The sequence below is a fragment of the Condylura cristata genome, unplaced genomic scaffold (genome assembly GCF_000260355.1).
Source record: "Condylura cristata isolate star-nosed mole 26May11 unplaced genomic scaffold, ConCri1.0 scaffold00018, whole genome shotgun sequence".
Classification (NCBI taxonomy): Eukaryota; Metazoa; Chordata; class Mammalia; order Eulipotyphla; family Talpidae; genus Condylura; species Condylura cristata.
In genome coordinates, this window is record NW_004567119.1 from 23,674,945 (window position 1) to 23,694,246 (window position 19,302).

At 37.4% G+C, this 19,302-nt stretch overlaps 1 protein-coding gene across 1 annotated transcript in view; it reads right to left on the reverse strand.

The window, feature by feature from the left end:
• USH2A (Usher syndrome 2A (autosomal recessive, mild)) overlaps positions 1–19,302 on the reverse strand; it is a 589,735-nt gene that overhangs the window by 130,235 nt on the left and 440,198 nt on the right. Inside the window, 3 exon segments of the mRNA XM_004685238.1 lie at positions 3,854–4,075; positions 14,378–14,546; positions 18,647–18,845. Of these exon segments, the coding sequence (XP_004685295.1) occupies positions 3,854–4,075; positions 14,378–14,546; positions 18,647–18,845 (590 nt within the window).

The window sequence follows — 19,302 nt, forward strand, 5'->3', positions numbered from 1 at the left end:
ATTCTTTGCACAGATAAACTGTGACAGTGCCATTAATTTAAATAGTAATTTCACTTAATGGCCAGAACGGCACACCAGATTTTTATGCAGCATTTTCTGAAGACTGCATCCATCACTGCAATATTCTGACATAAAGATGTCTGACGTGCACTAACTCACTTAGGGAGAGCAGATGTTGCCGCACAGAGTTTGGTAGTAATTCCCATAGTGCATCACTTCAGCATGAATGAGCTGCATATTCAGAGATAGACAATCTTCTAAAAGTGCCTTGCAGTAACTTTTGACCCCTACCTAATTTATCACATGTAGCACTTGACTTCGGAACCTTGACGCACAAAATGCACAATTTTAAATATGCTCAAAGAAAACCAAAATAGGTCGTGGATCATGGATGGATTGATCTATTCTTCCAGAGGCTCTTCATTAGATCTGTACAAAGGTAAAGAGCTTCTTTGAACCAGATGCAGATGTTATTAAAGCAGTACTGAACACATTGAACTGGGAGGTATTTACTTCTGAGATGAAATGACATATACTGTTTTTGCTAACAGTGAACACAGCCCAAGGATTAGTTCCATCGCATAGGCTACAGTGGCTAAAATAGTGGAGGAAATAACTATTTTCCTGAAGTTATTAAGAATACTTCAAATGTATTACCCAAACTTACAATGTATAGGGTTGCAAAAGGAAACAACTCTGAACACATAGGTCTGATCTATTTCTAAATTATTCGATCTGCAAAATAAATGTTCCATTTTTCTTTCAAAGGACCAAGACTCTAATTTTGCGGGGTGAAAATCAGACTCAGGAATGTGACGAATCACATAAAATTTTGGAGTTGACTGTGGGAGCCACATTGAAAGAATGGTTAGAAGAATGAAAACAAAAGTTTGGGATTAGTCATTCTTAGAACCAACTTATAAAACCAGCAGGGCTTGAGAGAGAAGCAACATGTGCCTGTCTTCACCAGCAGGTGGCTCTATGACAGCCACCAAAAAATTGAGGAAAAAGGGTAAAGTAAAATTGCTCCCCAAATCTTGGCATATGTATACATTGCACCTTTTGAAGATTCATGATGCCATACAGAAATCGTCCCGGGAGATATTCTTTCAAAGCAATTCTTATACCACGGATATCAGTGCCGGGTTTCTCTCACTCCCCCAAATCCCACCTCATATCACAAACGGGGTGTCATCACTCTACTGAAGTGTGATTCCACGACATTGCAACCCTATATTCTATTTGCAAAGAATTTCCCAGTCTTTTACTAAAGGCTGTGTGGGTACCATTGATGACTGACATAAGGCAGAGGGTTCCAAAGGTCACGGTCAGGTTCTCAGGGCTGAAGCAAATCCTCTCCTCTTTGATATAGAGGCTTTAATTTTTGCCTTTGCAGACTAAAGTATCTAATCAAGTCAAACCCTAGATTCAGGGTATAAGTGATAAATCACACAAGCAAACACAAAGAGTAGAAAGGAGTCATGGAGAGGCTTAAAATATATTCCGAGAAAAGGCTAAGAATACGCATCCTCTGGAACGAGGAGCATGACATTCATCCCGCGGTACCTGTCTAACGCTCCTTCACAACGCACTTGCCCAGAGAGAGCACTAAAACATAAACGCCAGCCCAGCGCTTCTGTTCCAACAGCATCTGTTAATTCACTCCATTTATAAAATACATATTGACAAAGACAACTGAACTGGGACCAGGGAGATTTGATTTGGTGTGAGAAAGTCAATTCAATGTGATTTTGTTAAAGGGCTCCTGCAGGCAAATAAAAGAGTTTAAGTAATAAAGTACATAAAGAGATGTTTTACGAGCCAGCCCGGCCTCATGGCAGGCAGACAATGCCAGGCAGCGAGAGGCCAGCCTCAGAAACAATATTTTGAGATCCAAGCCCTCGTGCAGCAGGTATGGTGTTACTGGGTTGAGGAGAAAGAGGGCCATATGGATATTCTGGAAGGTCATTGAGGTCACAGTCATTAGGGGCGACAGGAGGGAGCAGCAGAGAGAGGAAAAAGACACTTGGAGCGTGTCTATTTTCAGTGAACGCTGCAGGAAGGTCAAAAGAATGAAAGAGATTTTTTTTTCCCTTTTCAAGGTAGCATTCCTCCAGTCCACCATGATAGTCAGAGGTGTGGAGCCTTGAGGCAGAACCCAGAGGTGATCCTACTCACAAGCACTGAGGAATGGTTTAGTGTGTTTAGGAAATGCTTCTTCATCTTGGAAGGTCACACTGAAGTAAATGAAGGATTTTGAAACTGAGGTTCGTGGATAGATTTCAAGGGTGTATGAAATGGCAGCCACATTTTTGTGCGTATTCTCTTTGAAGTTTATTATTCTAATGTAATTTTATTTGAAGTGAAGGTTCATGACTTTCAAAGGATTCTCAGGAGAGGGCAGGGTCCCCCCCCCAAAAAAAATAATTAAGGACACTGAACCACCTTCCTAGTGGCCAGTGTGCTGGACTCCGTTTCTCAGATCAGGTTCTGTCTTCCCTTCCCTTTTTTCTCACCATCACTCTGCCACATAAATCTATTTTATCTCTTTAAATCACAGTGCTTATAATGGCTTTAATTCTTCCCTGAGTAGAAAATAACTCAAATCAAATTTTAGAGCATCACCAAAGTAATAAACTATTATCAGAAAATGATAGCTCAATGATTGAAGCAACACATAGACTTTTCTATATGATGCTACAAATTATTAAGAGAAGTAACTCATAAATTCATGGGAAAAAATCTTGTTGATGTATGCATAAGTAATAATATATAACTGAATATAATATATATATAACTGAATTCACTTATGTATAATAAAGATATACATAAAACTATTGTCAATTCAACAAGTACTTATGACAAGAATTAAAATACCCTTAAATCTCAGAAATTCTCTGAGAAGTCATTTCTGCATATTTGACAATAATCCTAAACAATTACATAATATTACATAATTTAAAAATTAAAATAATTAAAAAATATTTTGACTCACCACATGACAAGAAAGACAAAATTATCTCTTTTCTCTATAGATACTTACAGTGCAAAGTCACTGTCTTTTGAAAACTTGATCATGGGCATAAGTTAAATATGTTGGCAAAAGGAGAAATGTCAGAAGCTATATAATCTAAACATACTATTTTATGCGAGTGGGGAAAATATAGGTTTCTTTTTAGATTTGTAATTTGGGGCACTTATATTATATATTATATTTATATTATTTATATTTACATTTCTTTAATAAATATTTCCTGTAAATATTTATTGTATTTGTCCTATTTTAATAATCTGGTGTTCTTTTTTAAGGATTACCCTCTAAATTGTGTCACTTCCAGAGACACAAAAATCTACCTCTCACTAGCAGTGTATCTTGAGCAAGTGTTTGATCTCCATGCCTCAGTTTCCACATTTAAAAAATATGACTAATAACACTGCATATTTTTTAAGAGTATTAAAAAGATGAACTGAGATAAGAATTTATAATTCATGGGGTAGAGCCTGCTAGATAGTAAGTACTCAATTACTGATAATGATTGCTATCAATTTAAGATTACTGCCAGCACTTGGTAGGAAGTATTCCCTTGACCCAGAGTCAACACATTCATGTTAATTTTGTTTTTGGCTTTGTTTCTGGTGGACATGACACTATTCAAGAGGAAAGCATTTTGGTGTTTTTATGAAATGCACCACATGCCCATTTTTATTTTCTATACAGCATGTACCTAATTATTTTAGAAGATAGAAGTGCTGTGAGCTTTAATTACTCATTTGTTTTATACCTAGGGCAAATTTTTTACCTCTCTGCTTCTCAGATTCTGCACCTGCTAATAGGTAGACAAGAGTCCCTTACCTGGAAGATGTCTGTACACCACACCCTCTTGTTCTCCACCACAGCACTCCACATCTTTGTTCACAATCTGTCCACCATCGCACTGCTGGCGATGGCCATCATGGAGCCTCCCAGCACAGCAAATCTGGTTTCCTGAGGAGGAGTACGGCATTCGGCCACAGCAGGAGTCGCTGATGCCAGTGGAAACCCGATTATGTTGTTCATCTGGACAGCATACTTCACCTGTCAATTTAGGGCAATAACAACCATTGCATGATTGCATATAAAAATATGCTTTGACTCACAACTGAATTTTAGCACCATCTTCTTGCAGATGCCAACTGGTTGACAGCATTGCTAGAGAGAATACAGTTACATTAAAGTCACAAAGTCTCAATGCAGCTTCCAGGGTTTTGTGTTAAAGATGTATAAACGTGTCTACTCACACGCCAATTTAGAAGACTATGTTGTCTGTTTACTCTCTGATGCCTAATGAATGAGCTCAGTAAGTCTGGAGTTAAGGGTTAAGTTGAAATTGACAAATAGATAATAGTTATGGGTTGACAAATTGGTTGACAAATAGTTTTCTATTTACTGAGTGAAGATTTTTTTTGTTTGTTTGTTTCTCTTTTTGGAAAGTGATGTGGATTCAGAAATCAACACTTGATGGATTAAAACTCCTTTAACCAAGCTATACTGATTGAACTAAACAATACTTCAATAGGAAGTTCAATTAAGAAAGAGGAAGTTACATCACTGCCCTCAAATGATCACCCTAGTTCCTTGGGCTGTGGCAGATGCTGAGGATACTAGTGTAGTGACTCTCACAATCCCCTTCCAAGAAAATCTGGGAAACAGAGCTAAGGACAACAAAATCTTTTGCCTGGTATCTTGGGATCAAAGGATTTAAATATTAGATCTTATTAGCAAGAATTACTCTTTTTTTTTAATGCAGAATCTTCTAAAAGACAAGAACCCTCTAGAAGACAGAAAATAATTCCAAGCGCTTCCCTTAAGGTTACCTTAGCAAGGATTAATGACAACTTAGTAGAGCTGAAAAGCAAACTTCACCTTTCCTCTCCAGCATATGAACCACCACTGATTAACTGCCTTATGACCCCTGCCCTGCCTTCCTCCTTCCCCTCGGCTTACTATTTCTCTTTTTGCACCTTCCCTCCTCTGCCCCTTCTTAAACATACCTTTCTTCCTGGACAATATCCTTTCATATAAGGTATGTGAGCACGATGAGCAACTAATAATATAGTTAATTGGACTTCATAATAATTAAAAAGTATTTTGTATCAAAAGGCTATCAACTTGCAAAAAGAAAATCTGTGATAGAAAATATTCATAAATCATACAGCTGATAAGGAACTAATATGCAGATACATAGAGAATACCTACTTTATCAAACTCAACAACAAAACACAAACAACTCAATTAAAAAGGGGAAAACACATAAATAAGAACAGATCCTGACACAACCACCTCTCTGGGGAAGACGCTGGGCTGTCCTACCCATAACTGTCCCTGACACAAGACAGAAATCCCTCTGCAGTTTCACAAGAGGAAAGTTTCACATCTAATTGATTTATTTTCCATAATTTCTACTACTTTTCCAACATTCCTAACTAGGAATAATCAAAGTGCTCAGGGCAGATATTTCAACTCTCTCTCAGCCTCTGCCTTTGTTTTTCTTGAGTCAACACTTTTCTGTTTCATCATTTCCTTCCAGTGCACCTTTTGGGTGGAGGCCTGCTTTGTAAATGGCATGCCAGAACTAAATATGGACCTTAAAGCTTCTTTCTGGAACTCCCAGGAGAAGAATCCCTCAGGCATAATTTGCTAATGGTACAGATTGATGACCCCAACCCGAAGTCTCATGACCAACATCTCAGACCTCTCAGACCTTCGTTCTGTTTCCATGAGCTGCTGGGACAAGGGCAATTCAAATACAGTGTTCAGAGATGAGGCTAAATCCTTAAGCTCTCTATACATCTGGCTATTTTTTTTAAAACTGGTGTAAAAATCTAATAGAAAAAAAAAAGCAGCTATTAAAAAACAGTAGTCAATAGTATCCATTTACTTCTGGAAAGGACTCATTGTGTCTCTTATTTATCCTTACAACATTCTATTCATCCCATCAGCAAAGACAAATGACGTGGGCACCACTTTTCCCAATACTTTAGCGTCATTAGCCTGTGCTTCCTCCATTCCAGTAGTTCCCAATCCTAATCTCATCCAATCCCCAGTCTCCGGGCAAAAACTCTATACTCAGCATCTTTGTATACACTCAGACTCAGAGATTTGTGCATTCTCTTGGGATAGTTATGCCGTTTTACAGAAGAGCCCTCTAAATTCTCCCAATTACTTAACTACAACCTTAGGGCAGTAAGCAGGATACAGCCTGCCAACAACATTAATGTTCTAATCCCAGACCAGTGAATGTGCTATGTCAAAGGACGATTAAGATAGATGGAAGTGAATTTGATGATACCATGGGAGAAAGGCCTGACTGTGCAGAACTGGCTTGGAGGTCAGAAGGGGCCACTAGCTAAGGAACATGGGTAGCCTGTAGAAACTAGAAAAGAAAATGGATTTTCTCCTCCACAAGTGAACTCAAACTGACACCTTGATTTCACCCAGTGAGACCCCTCTGATCTTGATAAAGGTAGTAAATTTGTGTTGTTTTAAGTGACCACATTTGTGCTAATTTGTTAAAACTAATATACTCTGGGAAATGAATATACCTTAGAGTATTTGGTTAGTTGGTTTCCTCTTAAATTTCCTTTCTTCTTAGGACCCCCAGAAAGTTTTAAAAAAGTAATTCTACTCTTTGTTGAGAGCACTCAAAAAACACTATGCCCCCAAATGTCAATTTTGTCACCACATCATCTCTTTTGACATCTGGATTCTATACTGCTGTCATGTGAAATAAAGTTATTTTCTCTTCCAAGATTGGAAGCTATTCCTAACTTTCTCAGGTCAATTATGAAAAGTCAGCTTAGAGAAAGAATTGTTTCATTTTATACACTGAAAATAATCAGTGAACACACTTGGTCTTGAGCATCTGATTTCTGTAAACTTGCTGCCCCTTCCTAGGCTCTGATGAAGCGGCCCCCCAAGCCCTTGCTGCAGTCTGACTCATTGGAAACCATTTTCTGTCACTTAAAGAAGGCTTTTTCTTCCATTGACTAGTCTGCTCATAACGACTGTTCAGCTTTTCTTCTACTTACATATAAACGATTGAGCAAGCTCTGGAGCCCAGGAGCTCAATGGACAACAGACATTAATCTCCTACCAATATTACTTAGTCTGAGTAACTTAATGAAGGTCAAATAACTAATAAGTGAAGGAAATGGGATGGAAAACCTGAGACTTTGGCTTCAGAGCCCATGATTGTATCCACTAATTATCTAGTATCAAACCGTCAAAATGCTATAGAGTGTTTTATTTTCCTTTATTACAATGTGATCATATAAAATATTATCTGGAATGAGTGTAGTCTCTAAGTAGGGCATTTTTGTTGTCTTCTTTTAACAGTTTTCAATATTATTTTAATGCAGATATAGTTCTTTTCTATTCTACCAATATACCAGAAAAATATAATAGCACATGTGTGAAATCATCACATTATTATGTAATACCACATCTTTAAGGGCTCAATCTAATATTTAATAATGAAACCCTGGGTCTTGATTAGCTGAGTTGACTATGTTTATATATCTTACTTTTCCTACTTGTAAAGTAGACACAGAATTTTAAAGCATACTCCCTTTTACACTTTATTAAAAAAAATTTATCCAAGGCCCTCCCAGGTGGTGTAACCAGTTAAAGCACAGCGCTAAGAAGCTAGCCCCAACTGCTTCAGCACAAGTTCGATCCCAGCCAAGGAGGTGACCCACGTGGTGCAACAGACCTCTCCTGCCTCGCCCATAGTCCCCCTCAGCAGTGTACTTCCTCAGCCTGCCTGTTCTGCTCCCCACTCTGACTGGGGAATCCTCTCACTGCTCCGGTGCTTCGGGCCTATACTCCAGTTCCATATGCATAAATAAATAAATTTTTAAAAAATATATTATCCATTAAACTCACTAAACTGACCCTTTCCTGGATGCATAATTCTATAACTTTTAACACAGGAATAAGATTAGGATATTCAAATTTTATCACTCCAAAACTTCTTCATGTTATCTGCAATAGTGTGGAGAGAGAGAGAGAGAGAGAGAGAGAGAGAGAGAGAGAGAGAGATAATTCAAATATACCAAAATATATTTTATATTTTTCATATATATTTTCTTTTTATCCTTATTTCCTGGCTCATAGGTCCCCAAACCATGTGAATTTTCTAAATGTAGAGTGAGCTGTCTCTTGTTATGTTAATGAAGTGACTGTGGGTAGGCACCTAAGGATAGGCTGATTGCCATGAAAACCAACCACAGGATTAAAGGAAGTTCTACTCTCAAGTTAGAACTCAAGAAATGGGAGAGGGAGTGGAGATATAGTTCAATTACCAGTGGTCAATGAGTTAACCTATCATGCCTAAGCAATGAATACTCCATAAAAACACTAAAGGAGGGATTCTGGAATGCTCTCAGTTTCGTAAACATGAGATATGGGGAAGGGCGATGGAGTTCTGTATGCTTGTCTTGATCTATATATCTTCTCCAAATGACTGCCCCTGAATATTATCCTTTGTAATAAATAGGTGATATAGTGGATAAACAGATTTACTGAGTTCTGTGAATCTCTCTAGCACATTATTTGAAACTGAAGAAGGCAATTGGGCAACCTCTGATTTATAGTCAGCTAATCAGAAATTTGAAGTGAAATCTTGAGAACTGAACCCTTAACCTATGGAGTCTTATGCTATCTACAAATAGATAGTGTCAGAGTTGAGCTAAATTCAGACACTTTGCTGATGTTCAAGAATAACCGCCACATAGAAATCAAAATACTACCAAAATACTACCTTGGATAGTCAATGTTTCCTCCCACCCAACACCTTTAGCATTCAAGGACTTGCTCTTCATCACAATCTTCTATTTCATATAAATGGATTCTCACCATTTGTAATCTTTGGAGACTGGCTTCCTTCAATCAATACTGTGTTCATATTTTTGTATGTGGCAAGAGGTCATTCCCCTTTCATTGCTGAGTAGTAGTCCTTTATGTAGAAGTACCACAGTTTGTCCATTTACTTTTGAGGCATATTTGAGCTGTTTCCATTGTGGACATGAGGAATAGAGCTTCTGAAAATATTTGCCTACAAGTTTTATGTAAACAGAAATTTTCATTTCTTGAGGGAAAATACCCAGGTGTGGGTAAGGAATATTCATTTTCTCTTGAGGACAAAATTCCTACAATGCTGTATAGGGGCAACTGCTGGTTGATCCTAAATTTTGGGAATTTTGGTATCTCTAAATAGAAAAGAACTTCATGAACTTTTTTCTGACAATCTACTAAAGGCCAGTGATGGAGAAATGGGCTTACAATGAACCAGTAAAGTCACTGTATTTGTTACCTTCTGCTTGAAGGGACTTTCCTGTTTGTTCTGAAATGCACTTGCCGTATTTATTTCTTAAATCTCCACAGTTAGAGAACACAGTGTTTCTCATTAGCAAACTTTTTTTTTTAACATTGTTAGGAGAATGGATGCTTGTGGGTCTGGGTGTGTACAATGGTTGAGGAATAACAGCCACCATGCCAAAGGTGACAGCAAGCAAGTGTGGATTTATAGAAGCAAGAGGAAAGAACTCCTGACATTAGGTGGGGGTACAAGGAGGGAGCCTGTTTATTCTGCCCTGTCTTTGATATATACTGTCAGACTTCTGTTGTTAATTTGACAGACTAGGTGGTCAGGAAGTTTCCTGTTTCCTAACTGTCCTGTAACCAGATCCTACTTGAGGTAGTGACTAGTTCAGCAGCATTTTACCAATACAATTTTTCTGGGAGATGTTTTGTTTATTCTGTTCCAATATTGTTTAAAATCACTGTCCTGTTTCTCAGCCTTTCCCAAGCCTTACCCACCTGGTATCTGTCCCTCTCAACATCATGTGTCCTATGTTCCAGGGGCAAATTCCGTTAACTAAATGTCATTTAGAACAACCATTAACTTTGAGGAAAATAGTGGTTACCTTTATAGGGGGAAAACTAACCATTTTTTTGAGAAAGCCACTTTTGTGTATCACAAATGTTAATTGGTTTAGATATTTTAGCATATTTCCCTGAATCTCTCAGAATCTCATTCAGTTGCTGACAGAAGAAAAGGCTCCATTAAAAAGGACGTGGATTATATCAACGAGAAGTAAAACTGATTTTTTCCCTCAAAAAAGGGCTATTAGACACAAGATACAAGGATCAGTCACCTACTCATTAACCTCTTAAAATGAATCTATTTCAGACAGGCTTGAAAATGTTTTCTCTCTAAAAGCTACCGTGCAGTCTTAACAGTTAATTGTTATTCTTATCAAAGAATGACCTGCATTAACATTTAGCTTGAGGTCATTAGCATATTCATATAGAAAGGGGGATGGAATGAGCATTCTTTTCTCAGCAGCTCTTTGTTTGGGGTGCTAGGAAGTTCTGAGAAAAAATAAATATTATTAACCAGTATTTCAGACCTCCCTATAAATATCCACTTGCTTATACTCCAGTGGTACACTGGACCACAACTATTGAATGTTAATTACATTTGACAGAAGATGGTATGGGGTTACTATGCTTTCTTCGTATAAACAGTGTTAAGTTTGCTAACAAAGACCAGGGGGCTGAAGCCAGCTGTTGCAACATAAACCCTTCACCTAGGTGCTTGGCGATGAATGATTAGCAAAATACTCTCTTAGATTATCCCATGATATGGCATTTTTGCCCTGACTACATGGGAGACATTATAAAACTTTACAATGAACAACTTCAAAGGAATTGAAGTTCAACAGTTGGGTGGTAGATATTAAAATGCTTGAGGCCTGAGTTATGTAGTTTAAATATGGAAGTCAGGGAGGGTTAACAACTTTTGTTGTAAGAGCTACTTAGTAAAAAGTTTTGTATACTTTGGTTTCTACCTTGATATCTCTCTCACTCTCTTTTATTTAAGGCAAAAATATAAAATTTTATTTGAAAGTAGACTGTTTGCTAAGATCAAAATCTGACACTTTGTGTTATCATTGCCTGTTACAGACAAAATTTTCTGAAGGTTAATAGCTATGTTAGATGCAGCCAAGTCTTTTCATTAATTTTAAGGGGTGGAGCATATTTTTCTGAGTTTAAACATGTCATTGCAAATCATAACATCAAACATTTTAAAGAAGTTTAGAGATTAAGAAATTATTACATGGTTCAAGTTAGAGAAAGTCTAGTATGGCCTGTTGTGAAGAATAGTAAAGTAGCTTGGAACTGAGGCCAAGGACTGTTTCAGAAGGTGCCTCCCTACCTCCCTCCCTCTACCCCAAGGGGTTGCTGGTAAAGACAAATAACCTCTGGGGAAATGCTTCAAATTATGGGATCTCAAGGAGGGGCTACATTGGAGATGAAAGAGAAGTGAAACAGCAGGCAGAAGGGATGAGGTAGAAAAAGGAGGTTGTTGCTTTGTTGGGTCTTCAGGATTGAAGTCTTGAGTTCCTTCAGCATTTTGGGGGCCAGTGGATTTCAATCCAGGGCTGGGTTGACCCTGCAGAAGGCTATTGTGGACTAGTGAAGGAGGTCTTCAGTAGCCAGCCTTGGAGAGGAAGAGGCTTTGCAAGTAGCCCAGCATCTGGAAGATTTCCTGTTTTTTCCTGTGGTACAGGCTGGCTTATCTGCACACTTTAGGCTGTTTGTCTGGTCATTTAGTCACAGTGGCTGCTGTCCTGAGTGTCACTAGTCTGGTTCTGTGCTGGAGCATCCTGCAGTTCCAGGAACGTCTCCTGTTGTGTCTTCTGTTGTGTTTGTGAGTTGGAACCTGGCCTGGAGTCTGGCTGCAGTGTGCCTCAGGTGGGCAGAGGCGGGAAGAGGCCATCTTAGACATGCGGCCTATTGTTTGGTAGAGGACCTGCACATCCTCAGTGGTGGGAAGAAGCCATCATAGCAGTCTTCCTGCAGGAGAGTACTGGATAAGACTTTGAGTAAAAAATGGCCATTATTGGCTTCAGTAACCCTTGTTTTTCCTGTTGGTTAAATAAATCCTTTTGCTGTTGTTTCCTGAGCCTGAACAGTCTTGCAGTTGTGCGTGCAGGTGAAGAGCCCAGACAGTATTTGGTGAAGTATTTCGGAAGCAGGGCGTTAGTCAGTTTAGGGTACCCTGCCACCCAGTATCAGTAAGACTGCAACGACAGAAATTTCATCTATGAAGTTATTATTTCTGAAGGAATGTTTTTTTGCAGGGGTAGGAAGAGATGAAATACAATTGAAAACGCCTAAGTGTAAATAAATTATTTGAGGGTAAACCTTTAAGTGTTTGATGAGTTGCTAGGTTGCTAACACTCTAATTTCTTGTACAAAAAGTCAACACTTCTACAAAATACTTATTTTCTATCATCATGTTTTTTCTTATGTGGAAAATCAAGCTGAGTAAGAGTTACTCAATGGTGAAAGTATTTTTGTGTGAGAATTACAAAAGCACACTCCTGTTATAAAGACAAGATTTTTTCTATTAATTTTAAGGAAAAATTAGGAAAAATAAAAATAAAGGATTTCCACCTTGAATAAACTTACAGCATTTATTATTTCACCTTCCTTTTCTGCCAAGTGTTTTGCAAAAGATACATAGAGTGAAGCCATTTCTTATTTCACATACCAACCCCAAATATGCACTAAACAACTGCTGAGTTAACTAGATGTTTGGCACAGATTTCTTGGTAAACTAATTATCTCAAAGCATCAGCTTTCTTAAGGCACTTATGTAATTTTTTCCCCCTTTTCTCACATATCCTTATTCTGTACTTTTAAAATAGTCACAAACATTAAAGTCAAGTGGTAGGGAAAAAAAAAATCAGTATTCTCAAAACTTTTCCAGGAACAGGAGTAATAGGAAGTGGTAGTGATGAAGAAGCATAGAAGTGTGGGATAATCCAAGACCGGAAACAAGTGTAGGCAATGATATGGAGAAAAAGGCACTCTATTACATTGGTGGTGGGAATATAGATTCATCCAGCTGCTACGGAAAGCAATATATAGGATCTACCATATGATCCAGCAATACTACTCTTAGGTATCTATTCCCCAAATTTAAAAACATTAATTTGAAAGGAAACCTGTATTCCTATGTATATAGCAGCACTATTAGTAGCAGCCATACTTAATACTAAAGATGAGTGGATCAAGAAGGTGTAGTATATATCCACAATGGAATACTACTCATTCATAAAAAAGGTAAACCATGCCATTTGGGGCAACATGGATGGAGCTGAGAGGTCTTATACTCAGTGAAATAAGTCAAGAGAAAAATAAATATCAGGCAGTATCACTTATAGAGGGGACACAGGGAAATCAAAAGGTCAGACAAAGACAAACTTTAAACCCACCCTTGAACACTGATCATAGATCTTAAGCCTTTTTTTGGAGGGCGGAATGGGGGTGGAACACAATGATACATGGTGGAGGACCATGAGTGCTTTGGTTGTGATAATAACTTGCTGGCGGAAATCCTATATTAACAAAACATTGGCTAAGAGTATGAAATAACATTTTAATAACAACAAATAAAAATAAATGGAATTTTTAAAACTATAAAAATGATGTGAACATGTTTTAGTTATGTAAGCAGCCATAGGTACTGGGAACAGGGGTTTTGGAGAGATACACTGAAATTTGCAATTCAGCTCTCTTGCTTCCCATTTATGTTCATCTGAGTACATTGTTGCCATCCTCTCTAAGCCTATTTCCTGATCTGTAAACTTAAAACACCCACCTCTACAGAGATGAAGATGTATAAGGTAATATAAGCGAAGTCTTTAATATGTACCCTGCCAGGAACTTGGTGTTTCATAAATACCAGTAGTTATTATCCTCATTGTCCTTGGATAGTGTTGTATGTGGCGGAAATGGGAAAATGGCGTGTTTAGTTGGCTGACACAAGGAAAATAAAGATGAGGAGAGAAAGTTTCTATTTGCTATTCTTTTCTGTGTCCTTCTGCCTGGACCTAACAGCAATCAGTGGATTCCAACAGAGGACTAATCTCAGATAAATGGAATTTGTGGCTATAATCCATTCAGGATAGAAACTGAAGAAATGGAGAACAGTTTCTTGGATGGAAATACTTAGATACAAAATTCACAATGAAAATGTTAGTCATGTGAATAAGATAAAGTGGGTTATGCAGACATCCAGATATATTTCCTTATGTAACAAGATATCACAAATCCCTTGCATTTAATCTCTATTTTGTACCCAGCCTGTTTAAATTCCAATAAAGCTGAAAAAAGAAATGATAATTAAAGCTGGCTATTCATTAGAGGTTCTTTTTTTTTTTTGGGGGGGGGACGGGGACTTGAAATAGTAATTTACAGGAGACATATATTTGCTGCCCCTGACTCCCACGATTATTGAATACAGGTGGAGGCAATCCTTACCTGGTAGGTTTCTAACATGATACTCAGAGCCACAGTGATGGGTTGGCCATGCTTCTTCAATTCTGCCACCACAAACACTTTCAGTTGAATTGGAAAGAAATGGGATACACTTGTCTTCACAACAGTGGTATCCAGACTGGGGATCATAGAGCATTCCATTACAACAAACCTGAAAGTTGAGAATTGGTTTAATGAAACAGAAGCTTAATAAACAGAATCAAATCCCATCTCCCAAGAAGACACATGAATGAATAACAGTTACATGAAATGATGACGCTCATCATCATTTAGGGAAATGCAAAATAAAAGTACAATGATGGAAAAACAAACAAAAGTAACAATTGCTGGCATGGATGTGCCAGGTATGGCTGGTGGGGTTGTAAATTGGCATGACCTCTATGGAAAATACTACTGAGAAGCCTCAAAAACTTAAAAATAGAACTTTCATATGGTTGAGCTATTCACTTTCAAAGGAAGTGAAAATACTAACTCAGAAGCTATCTGTACCCCCATTTTCATAGTAGCATTTTCTACAAAAGCCAAGACAAAGAAACAGCCACTGTGTCCACTGATGAGTGAAAATAAAGAAGCTGCAGCAAATACTGTGTGAAATATGTAAGACAGAGAAAGACAGAAAGTGCATCTTTAGTTGTATGTGGAATACAAAAAAGTAAAAGAAAAATCTAAAAACAGAAAAAGAGATCAGACCTATTGTTACCAGAGGATAGGGAGAAGGAGAACTGGAGAAGTGGTGAAAAGACTCAAACTTCCAATTACTAGAGTAACAAAAACTAGGAATGAATGTACAAAATAATAATTATAGTTAACACTGACATCTCATATACAGGAAAATAGCTGAGAGTAAATCCTTAGAACTCTCATTGCAAGGAGAAGATCATTTCCTTTTTTTTCTTCTTCTTCTTTTTTATTTTTTTGTATCTATAACAAAAGGTGGATGTTAGCTGATCTATTGTGGTAACCATTTCACAACTGAACCATGATGCTGTATGTGTTAAACTTACAAAGACGTAAGTCAATTATTCACTGTGAAATTGGAAAAAAGTATTATATCATCATTTGTCATATCATATAATTATTTTATGATAAGGCCTTGATCCAAGACCAAATATAGCATTCTTGATAAAAATTCAAAGTTTCATAAGCATGGTTTTCCTGCAACATACAAATTATATAAATGTAATTTGATATAGCTTCTTTTTAGCCTTTAACCACACTTTCTGCTCTATTCTACAACACTATAAATATGAATGTGTTTCCTATGTAATAGTGATTTATAATTGTAATGATATGAACAATTTCTTTCATGTACATGTTTTTATTTTTATTGACTCTTCAATCTGAAAACACCATATCTATGAAAACCTGCCTCTCCTTATTTTTTTTGGAATAAATTGCATTTTCCTTATAATGTATATGATCATTTATTTACTTATTTATGAACCTAATTTCATTGACATCATATATAGGTATATAAATTATTAAAATTATATGGGAATTTATTTTGAAAAGCCCTTTGAACAGTGTGCTTTCTATAGGAACTGTAGAAGAAATTATGTGCTTGAAAAACCAAATAATTATTTGCAGGCTTACCTGAGGTCTGAGAGACTAACACTTTGTATATGTAACAAACCAATCAGGAACTAGTGGCTGAAATATAGCCTCAGAACCTAGACTCTGCTTAAGTTGGAAGGCTGCTTCCTGTGGTGGGTAAAATCACCCACTAACTAAAAGCAGTTCCCTTTTTCCTTTTTGCTAATTGTTACTGCCAGTCTATACCAACATATCAATCAAATTCAAGTAGAATGTGGTGTTCTGGAAGGCTGCAAAAGGTCACTAACTTAGTATCTCATTCATGTCTCAAGTTATTGAAGTCCCAAGCCATTGGTCTCTTAACAAGAAAGCTGATCCCTGTGATTCTTCGCATAGCGTCACTAAACCATTTGCAATGGATTTCTTCTGCTGCGTTGATGCTATTAACTAATAGCAACAAAGATTCGAAGTGAATCTAATTGCAAGGATATAGGCTGACACCTCTCCCTTTGATGTCATGTTTTGTGTGAAAAGCAAACTTTTAAATTATGGCCTATTTTTAAGAGTTAAGTAGAACACATTTTCATGTGTATGTCTGGGATTTAAGAATGCTGCTGCTCATTTTTGCTTTTAGGCTGAAAAAACACATTCGCTTTATGACAGTGACTTCAACTTTTGCCTTGGTGGGATCATCTTAAAGCATTTGTCTGTGAAGTACATTCACATACTGTATGTTTTTAGAAAGCATGCTGGGTTTTGTCTTTCAGGAAATGTCTCTCGTACTTATTATTCTATTTGGAAATGATGATTCAATATTGCACGATGGGACCACTCACTTCCTAGCTCTCACTGACAATGCCATTCTCGGGACCTGCCAGCCTTCCTTTTAACCCACTCTGGATCAGTGCACTGATGGGTACCCATGGGGGCGTTGTCAAGCAATTATTTCTCTTGGGAGGTGTCCCTGTAAATAGAATATCTTCATTTTCAGATTCAGTCTTCAATTTGTCTCAGGAAAAAAAAGTGGAAGTTTTAGTACCTTGAAAGTCTATGTAACTGATTTCATGATTTCTTCTTACATTTTGGTTTCCAAAAGTAATTTCACAAATGATGATTCTCAAAATCTGATCCCTGGACCAGAATCAGGGTCTTCTAAGGTAGTCATACCGCAGAAGTGCAAATTTTCATGCCCCACAGCAGACTTACTTGGTCATAGTCCCTGGAGGTGGGACTTGTGCTAACTGCTGGTTTGATGCTCACTATGTTTGCAAGTCCCTTAGTAAAGGTTACATGAGTATTCTGGATCCTTTTGATGTTTATAGTGATCCAGTCAAGAGGATTTTAGGCTTTGCTACATCTTTCTAAGCTCTAGGAAGTGTATTTATTTAATACAAACAGAAATTTACAAGTAACTTTTATTCTTGAGATTTTAGTTAACTTTGTATTTCTCACTGATAATAGTAGAGTATGTCTTTAATCCTTAAAATGAAACCAAGACTCAGTGTAAGGTAATCAAAGCTTATTTCCTTTCTCCTGGAGAACATTCTTTCTTTCTTTCTTTCTTTTTTTTAAAGATTTATTGATTTATTCGTACAGAACTGGGGTACAGGCTAGAGATGTGGAGGGTGAGAGGATTCACCAGAGACAAAGTGGGGTGCAGAACAGGCAGATCGACGAAGTACATGGCTGAGGGGAGCAGCGGGCTGGTCAGGAGAGGTCTGCCGCGCCATGTGGTCACCTCCCGGGCAGGCGGGGATAGAACTCATGCGGAAGTGCTTTAAGCTTCCCTGTGCTATGCTTTAACCTGCTGCGCCTCTAGGGAGGGCCCTGGAGACCATTCTTAATAGGCAAATTTGTCCCAGCATTTTTCTTCACAGAAATTTAACTTCATTTTTTGAAAATATGTTCATAGGACAGTGCATATTTAATGGTCTAAAATGATGTAAAACATAGGCATAATGACAATTATGGACTCTATGTGTCAAAAAAATGTATGGTTAGTAACTCCCAGTTTTATGACATTTCTTACATGATAACTACTGCTAAGTCAGTGTCAGCCATAATAATTTGTAGTTGATCCATACTGCTTCAACAACTCACTTTCTTAATTACCATGTCTTTTTGCAGTGAATCTTTTGAATTTAGTAGTGTTAGTCATTAAATGTGTGATGTTGTTGACAAATAGGTACATTATTTCATTATATGAAACCCTACTTTCAAACTAAGGATTTTCTGCATCGTTTGTCAATAAAAGCCATTTACAAACTCCCCCGTCTGGCTGTAGTATTGATCTGATTCCTAAACTGCAACTAATATGAACATTAATCTGCAAATAGCCATAATTTAAAAATATTTCTGACAAACCATGAAAGGCACTATTCAGTTTCTCTTCAGTGTCATGTAAACAAACACCCACTTGTAGCCGAATGGATTTGTTATAAACAAAATCCAGGCCACTTGATTAAATACAAATTTGGAAGGTCCCTTATCAATCCAGTAAATTACTATTTCCTAGGAAGATGATGAAAAATGAGGAGGCCAAAATGCTCATGTGGTTGATAAAATTTTGATAAGCAACCTTTTTTCCCCCCATGGGGTCTTCTTGATAGACTAGTGGAAGTATTGATTATGATAAACTGTGGTTTAAGCAGCAAGTGATTCCATATGGAATGTGTAGTCAGAAAAATGTATTTCATTGACTAGTTTGAAAAGCTTTACCTTAGTTTCAGGAGAATAGCACCTGTGTCCATAAACAGTCTCAAGCTTTTGACTTGTCACTACTTGGCAGAGCTCACCACCACTGTCCCTCATTAACTTCTGGGTTTTGGGGCATGGACACCATGTTTTCCAAAAGAGATCATATCCCAGAATGATGCCATTTGGGTTCCCTGGAGACATCCAATCAATGAGAGGGGACCTGCAAAAGAGAGAATAATCAATACTCTTGAAAAGATGGCAGTTAACACTGCTGCTATCAGCCTCATCTACTTTACAATTACTTCCAGATTTGTCAAAAGGAAGGTTTCCTTCATCAGCTTTCTAATTAAAAAGCTTCAGCAAAAGCATACATACATACATACACATATATAGAAATATACATGTATATATACGCACATGCTTACATGTACACCCACATACATACATCCATACATGTGGTATATATACTGTATATATATATTGCACACATACATATATATGGGTAGTATATATGACTACATGTTACATTATACTACCATACAATGTTTTGAAAGTCAGTCAATACTATTTAATCTTTTGAAAGAATAACACATGATGAGAGTCGAATGGTCTCCCTCTTCACATTTCAGAGCTAAGAAGCTGGTATCACTGTGCTATCACTGTGCTAATATGGTATC